At 51.1% G+C, this 7,500-nt stretch overlaps 1 protein-coding gene across 1 annotated transcript in view; it reads right to left on the bottom strand.

The window, feature by feature from the left end:
* Window positions 1–7,176, bottom strand: part of LOC136635833 (SLAM family member 5-like) — a gene marked incomplete at its 5' end in the record, with an annotated part of 8,914 nt that extends 1,738 nt beyond the window's left edge. The window contains one exon of the mRNA XM_066610956.1: window positions 7,019–7,176. Coding sequence (XP_066467053.1) covers window positions 7,019–7,176 — 158 coding nt within the window. The remainder of the gene's footprint in view (window positions 1–7,018) is intronic.
* Window positions 7,177–7,500: the final 324 nt, after the last annotated feature.

Raw genomic sequence — 7,500 nt, 5'->3', positions numbered from 1 at the left:
GGAGCTTTGCAGCACCCGCTCGAGTTATTCAAATGCAGCTGCCCCCTTTAGTCCCCTCCCTGGGGGCAGCCCTTCCACTTTCTGAAATGAGAGCCTGTAGGAGCTGCTTTGTGTCTAGCATGAGACGTGGCTGGACTCAAGCCCCCATGCGAGGAGTCCTTCTGATTTACAAGACTTTCCCCTTAATTCCAGAAGCCTGCAGGATGGTAGGTAGGTAGGTAGGTAGGTAGGTAGGTAGGTAGGTAAATTCCTTTGAAGTGAGGAGATCAGCTTTAAAAAAATAGCAGGTTCACCCCAACAGTTGCCCCGCAAGCCATCTTCAGCCACGCAAACTCAGCAGAAGCTGAGAAGATGTGGTCAGCTAGCTTCTCAGCAAACCGGCTCCTTCCAGAGAGATGGTGGGCTGTAGGTTTCACACCTTGGCTCTGCGGCCCCAAAGTGCCAGGATCTATTTCGAGCACAGCTGAAGGACAGGTTGTGGCCTTCTGCAGCAGTACCTACCTTTGCCCGAACGCAGCGAGGAGGAGATGCGGCCCCATCTCGAGGCTGAGTGGAAGCAGGTCTGGTGGTGCTACGTGGGAATGAGGCAGGTCTGAACCATGGGGTGCTGTTCCTAAGAGGGCGGGCAGAGGGCTGGTGCACAAGCCCCACAGAGACTGGCGAGCTGGACTTGTCCTGGAGAATCAGAGCATCCTGGGGTTCCATTTTCAGTGCAACGTCCTCATTTGCAACCTTTGTTGTCAAGTCTACAAAGCAACAGCCCTTGTGTGGCACCTTTTGCTCTCCAGGAGGAAGCAAGGCCCAGCTGCCCGTGCTAGCCCCATCCCAAACTGGGGCAGGTTCCCCTCGCGAAACAAAGCCAGTGATTGTGACACTTAGAAGTGACACTTTGATCACAGCTTAACACGAGAAAATAGAGACGCTTTCACACCTCGACTCAACCACGGATCTCAGCCGCACAGGCTGTGGGGTGGCTGTGGGGAAGAAAGGAAATCTCAGGCGCTTCAATGGACAGCATTTGAGCTGCCGCAATGGAGGGTCCGTATCCTGGGGAAAATGGGAACCGGAAAGTGCTGATGTTCGTTAACCTTAAAGCCTGGACGATTTGGGAACATGCCCAATTCCACTTGAACCTTTCTGGTTGACCCCCAGAGGTCCCCCTTGCTGTCTCCCCCATCTGTGGAAATGGATGCACAGGGTTTGTGTAGGGGCAGCCCCAAGACTGTGGCTGTCCCTCCCGGCGGAGACCCCATAGGCTTCCTCACTGCCCTTCTCTCCGGCAAACCGTTTTCATCTCGGTCATCTTTTAATCTGTGGTTTCTAATGGTCACTGCTTGGTAGTTTTATACCCTGCACATGCCTGATCTTGTCTGATCTGAGAAGCTAAGCAGAGTCAGGCCTGGTTAGTACTTGGATGGGAGACCGCCTGGGAATACCGGGCGCTGTAGGCTTATACCATGATCTCGGAAGCTAAGCAGGGTCAGGCCTGGTTAGTACTTAGATGGGAGACTGCCTGGGAATACTGGGTGCTGTAGGCTTATACCATAGTCTTTTAAGACTGAAGGTTGCCAACCAACCACTGGCTTACAGCCCAATCCTATCCACACTTTCCTGGGAGTAAGCCCCATTGACTCTAATGGGACTTACTTCTGAATAGACATGTACAGGATTGGGCTCTTATTTATTTATTTATATATTTAGTTTTCACATTTTAATACTTCCCTTCTCCCAAAGAGATCGGGGTGACATACTTAGTTCCTCCCCATTTTTTGTCCTCACAACAACCCTGCGAGGTAGGTGAGGCTGGTTTAGAGAGCGACTGGCCCAAGGTCAAACAGGAAGCTTACGGCTGAGAAGGATTTGAACCTGGGTCTTCCAGGTCTAAACTCCAGCCCCCAAGCTACGACACCATGCTGGCTCTCTACACCAATTTGCACTTTTTTGTTGTGACTACTGATTTATTAATTTGTACGCAGCTTTGATTACTTCGTGCAGAAAAGAGAAATGCAAACACTAAACCAGAAGTAAATCTGATAATTTATTTCCCTTACAAAAAAACTCTGAACGGAAGTAGAGGCTGTGTTTTAAGAGGAACCCGTAAAACATCTGCAGTCTTCCTTAGGCTGCAATCGTAACCGCACTTTCCTGAGAGTAAGCCCCGTTGAACAAAATAGGACTTACTTTTGACTAGACCTGGTTAGGCTTGTGCCCTTAATCAATACAGTACCGATAAACCCACAAAGATGTATGTTCTGATGATGTTGGAATAAAGACATTTAAAAGCAGGGAAATCTATTCATTCTTGACAATGGTTCTGCTTTCGTTCCGCCCCACTGTCTGGCCCCATGGTTAGGAAACCGAAATTGCAGTGCTCAGCTTCCCTTGTGGCACGGGGCTGCGGTGTGTTTACACACAGGTTGCAAATGGCTTGGATCCCATATATGTGTGTGTTTGACAGGAACTGAGGGATGTCAGATTTGGGTTCACGGGTCTTTGTCCTCAAATCCCCTTTGCAGAGTCTCTGACCCCCCCCCCCTCCCATCCACAGACTGTGGATTGCCACTTTCTGTGCCAAATTTCTGCCAATGCCAGCCCAGTCATTTTGGCACCAAGCTCCAGAAAAAGATGCATCAGGTGCGAAGGAAAAGACCCTGGGTTGGTCATGCAGGGGCCGTGGCACGAGGGCCGCGTCCTCATAGTCGCTTGGGACACCTGTAGCTCTTTGAAAAGGTCTCTGCTTTCCAAGAAGTGAAGTCCAAATGGCAACAGGTTTTGGGGACTCCGGAAAAGCTGGAGGTGCCGCCCCCCCAGCCATGGCAGCGCTCACGGAGGGGTGCCCTCCATCCTAGCAGGCCTGCAGGGACAGAGAGAAACAGAACTGACATCTCTACAATGCAGCGTCATAAAAAAGAAACAGACTCTGAGCACTGGAGCCCTCTGAAGCCAGGACCAATCTATCTAATTGGCCCAATCCTATCCACACTTACCTGGGAGAAAGCCCCATTGACTATAATGTGACTTACTTCTGAGAAGACATGCATAGGATTGGGCTGCATGTCTCTTCCCTGTGCTAAGGCAGGTTGTGGGCATCCAAACGGTGGCGTCGCTAGCAGGGTGCAGGGGGTGCAGCCACACTGGGTGGCGTGCATGGGGGGGGTTTGTGTGTGACACCATTACTAGCCAAAAATTTTAAAATCTTGGTACTGTCCCAAAATACCATCATGTTATATGTCATTTAATGCGTAATCTCATACAGAATGCAATGAAACAAACTGCACTGAAATATCTCTATTTTATAAGACGTTATAGCCAAAAAAAACAGTGGGGGTGGGACAATGGTGCATTACCCCGGCCATTGCCCCACACTGCATGCAAGGGGGTGATACACTGGCCTCTCGCACAAGCCCTAGTTGCCACTGCACCCACATTTGATCTTGCAAGAGAAACTCCAGATGGCTGAAAACTGAGCTGGATCTCAGTAGGGCAGACCCTCCCCCCCACACACATATATTCTGTTTTGCCTACTCATTGCTGCCACCAGCAGGACAAACGAGGTATTGCCAGTATTATGAAACATCATTTAGCAGAGCCCAGAAGCCAAAGATCTTGGAAGCTAAGCAGAGTCAGGCCTGGTTAGTACTTGGATGGGAGACCGCCTGGGAATACCGGGCGCTGTAGGCTTATACCATGATCTCAGAAGCTAAGCAGGGTCAGGCCTGGTTAGTACTTGGATGGGAGACCACCTGGGAATACCGGGTGCTGTAGGCTTCTACCATGATCTCGGAAGCTAAGCAGGGTCAGGCCTGGTTAGTACTCGGATGGGAGACCGCCTGGGAATACCAGGTGCTGTAGGCTTATACCATGATCTCGGAAGCTAAGCAGGGTCAGGCCTGGTTAGTACTTGGATGGGAGACCGCCTGGGAATACCAGGTGCTGTAGGCTTATACCATGATCTCGGAAGCTAAGCAGGGTCAGGCCTGGTTAGTACTCGGATGGGAGATCGCCTGGGAATACCGGGTGCTGTAGGCTTATACCATTGTCTCGGAAGCTAAGCAGGGACAGGCCTGGTTAGTACTTGGATGGGATACCACCTGGGAATACTGGGTGCTGTAGGCTTATACCATGATCTTGGAAGCTAAGCAGGGACAGGCCTGGTCAGTACTTGGATGGGAGACCGCCTGGGAATACTGGGTGCTGTAGGCTTCTACCATGATCTTGGAAGCTAAGCAGAGTCAGGCCTGGTTAGTACTTGGATGGGAGACCGCCTGGGAATACCAGGTGCTGTAGGCTTCTACCATGATCTCGGAAGCTAAGCAGGGTCAGGCCTGGTTAGTACTTGGATGGGAGACCGCCTGGGAATACCGGGTGCTGTAGGCTCATACCATGATCTCGGAAGCTAAGCAGGGTCAGGCCTGGTTAGTACTTGGATGGGAGACCGCCTGGGAATACCAGGTGCTGTAGGCTTCTACCATGATCTCGGAAGCCAAGCAGGGTCAGGCTTGGTTAGTACTTGGATGGGAGACCGTCTGGGAATACCGGGCGCTGTAGGCTTATACCATGATCTCGGAAGCTAAGCAGGGCCAGGCCTGGTTAGTACTTGGATGGGAGACCACATGGGAATACCGGGTGCTGTAGGCTTATACCATAGTCTTTTGAGACTGACGGTTGCCAACCAGAAGCCAAAGAGTTAGCAAGGGGAAAGCAGCCCCCCCCCACTCCTTCCCAGCACAGCCCCCTCCTTTCTAGAGGCTGTTTGCCACCTCTTTAAAATTTGGAGCCCCCTTGGGGCAGGGGGCCGTTCACTGATTTATTGAGCCTTGTACAGAAATCCCTTGATGAAGCATTTGTGGTTCTTGTTTAAATATTTAAATTAAAATATTTAAATTAAAATATTTAAATTTATTTAAATGTTTTCTTAACCACAATTTTTCTCCTAAAGGAATAAAAGGTTTGCTAAGCATAGGCTTAAGATACGAAGCGAACTCGAGAAAGTGTTATTTGGTTCACAAGCTACGGCATCAAAAATGGAACCAAAACTGGAATATAAACAGTCCTCCCTGTTCCGATATCTTACATAATTCCAAGATATTTCATAAGTTTCCTGCATACTTTAACACACCCTTGGCAAAAACAAAATACTTTCCCCCTCGCAACAGGTTGAGAGATAGCAGTCGGTCCACGGCCCCTTGCTGGATCAGGCCTAGGGCTCCTCTAGTCCAGCTTCCTGTATTGCACAGTGGCTCACCAGATGGTTCACGAAGCACACAAGGCCACAAGAGATCTGCTTTCTGTTGCCACTCCTCTGCCCTGGCATTCAGAGACAGGCTACTTGCAAAACCGGGAGGTTGCACACAGCCATCATGGCTTGAAATCTGTGATGGACATTTCCTCTGCAAATCTGTCCAGTCCCCTTTGAAAGGCATCTAGGCCATGTGCTGCCACCACATCATGTGGCAAGGAGTTCCGCAGGTTAATTACACAATGGGTAAAGAAATGTTTTCTGTGTTCTAACGATGCCACCAGTCAATTTTAGCGGATGTCCCCTGGTTCTGGTGTTGCACGAGAGGGAAAAGAACACTTCTTTATCCACTCTGTCCATCCTCTGCATAATTTTGTGTGCCTCAATCATGTCCCCACTCTAGTGCCCCCTCAGACTGGTCCACCAGTCCTATCTGCCGTGGCAGCCTGGCTCCTCGGACCAAAGCACTACCAGCAGGAATGGAGACCCAATCAACTTTGGAGTGGAGACCCAACAAACTTCTAGGACCCTGCACTACCAGCAGGGGTGGAGACCCAATCAACTTTGGAGTGGAGACCCAATCAACTTCTAGGACCGTGCACTACCAGCAGGGGTGGAGACCCAATAAGCTTTGGAGTGGAGACCCAACAAAGTTCTAGGATCCTGCACTAACAGCAGAGGTGGAGACCCAACAAACTTCTAGGATCCTGCACTACCAGCAGGGGTGGAGACCAAATCAACTTTGGAGTGGAGACCCAATAAACTTCTAGGACCCTGCACTACCAGCAGGGGTGGAGACCCAATCAACTTTGGAGTGGAGACCCAACAAAGTTCTAGGATCCTGCACTAACAGCAGAGGTGGAGACCCAACAAACTTCTAGGATCCTGCACTACCAGCAGGGGTGGAGACCCAATCAACTTTGGAGTGGAGACCCAATAAACTTCTAGGACCCTGCACTACCAGCAGGGGTGGAGACCAAATCAACTTTGGAGTGGAGACCCAACAAACTTCTAGGATCCTGCACTACCAGCAGAGGTGGAGACCCAACAAACTTCTAGGACCCTGCACCACCAGCAGGGGTGGAGACCCAATCAACTTTGGAGTGGAGACCCAACAAACTTCTAGGACCCTGCACTACCAGCAGTGGTGGAGACCCAACAAACTTCTAGGACCCTGCACCACCAGCAGGGGTGGAGACCCAATCAACTTTGCAGTGGAGACCCAACAAACTTCTAGGACCCTGCACTACCAGCAGTGGTGGAGACCCAACAAACTTCTAGGACCCTGCACCACCAGCAGGGGTGGAGACCCAATCAACTTTGGAGTGGAGACCCAACAAACTTCTAGGACCCTGCACTACCAGCAGTGGTGGAGACCCAACAAACTTCTAGGACCCTGCACTACCAGCAGTGGTGGAGACCCAACAAACTTCTAGGACCCTGCACCACCAGCAGGGGTGGAGACCCAATCAACTTTGGAGTGTAGACCCAACAAACTTCTAGGATCCTGCACTACCAGCAGAGGTGGAGACCCAACAAACTTCTAGGACCCTGCACCACCAGCAGGGATGGAGACCCAATCAACTTTGGAGTGTAGACCCAACAAACTTCTAGGACCCTGCACTACCAGCAGAGGTGGAGACCCAACAGACTTCTAGGACCCTGCACTTCCAGCAGAGGTGGAGACCCAACAAACTTCTAGGGCCCTGCACTACCAGCAGGGGTGGTGACCCAATCAACTTTGACTCCAGCAAATCCTCCCTCCTAACCGACCCTCACCTTGCTCAGGTGTCCAGTTCAGACCAATAGGCAGGCATCTGGAGGCAGCTATAGACCGTCCCTGAGTTTGTTGGGAAAAGCTGGTCTTGCTGCAAGGTATATACAGTTCGTGAGTTCGTTGGGAAATGTTGATCTCGACCTGCAGAGATTCCGGGGTGCTGAAACGAAAGGGAACATGAGATGAAAGAAAAGGTCTCGATTCTGCTGTGACTAGCCCTTGTCATGGGATAAGCAGCTACACAGGGCTTTGGAGGGCTGCACAGGGCAATGCTGGAATGAGACTGGGGAACAGGATGGAGCCCAGCTGAGTCCAAAGGCGGAAGAAAGGCGGGGGGGGGGGAAGCTGCCTGTTTGCTGCCTCCTGCCCTGTGGTGAGATGCCTCAGATGGCAGCCTGCAAAGGTATCACACACTCACAGCCCTTCTGTGCCTGCCTTCTCCTCCTCCTGCAGGCTGGGTGGGGCAGAGACCCCTCCAGTGACC

This window comes from Tiliqua scincoides, unplaced genomic scaffold (assembly GCF_035046505.1).
Source record: "Tiliqua scincoides isolate rTilSci1 unplaced genomic scaffold, rTilSci1.hap2 HAP2_SCAFFOLD_106, whole genome shotgun sequence".
In the NCBI taxonomy this organism is placed as follows: domain Eukaryota; kingdom Metazoa; phylum Chordata; class Lepidosauria; order Squamata; family Scincidae; genus Tiliqua; species Tiliqua scincoides.
Note: the sequence above shows the minus strand (reverse complement) of the source record. Positions and strands in the feature narration are given on the sequence as shown.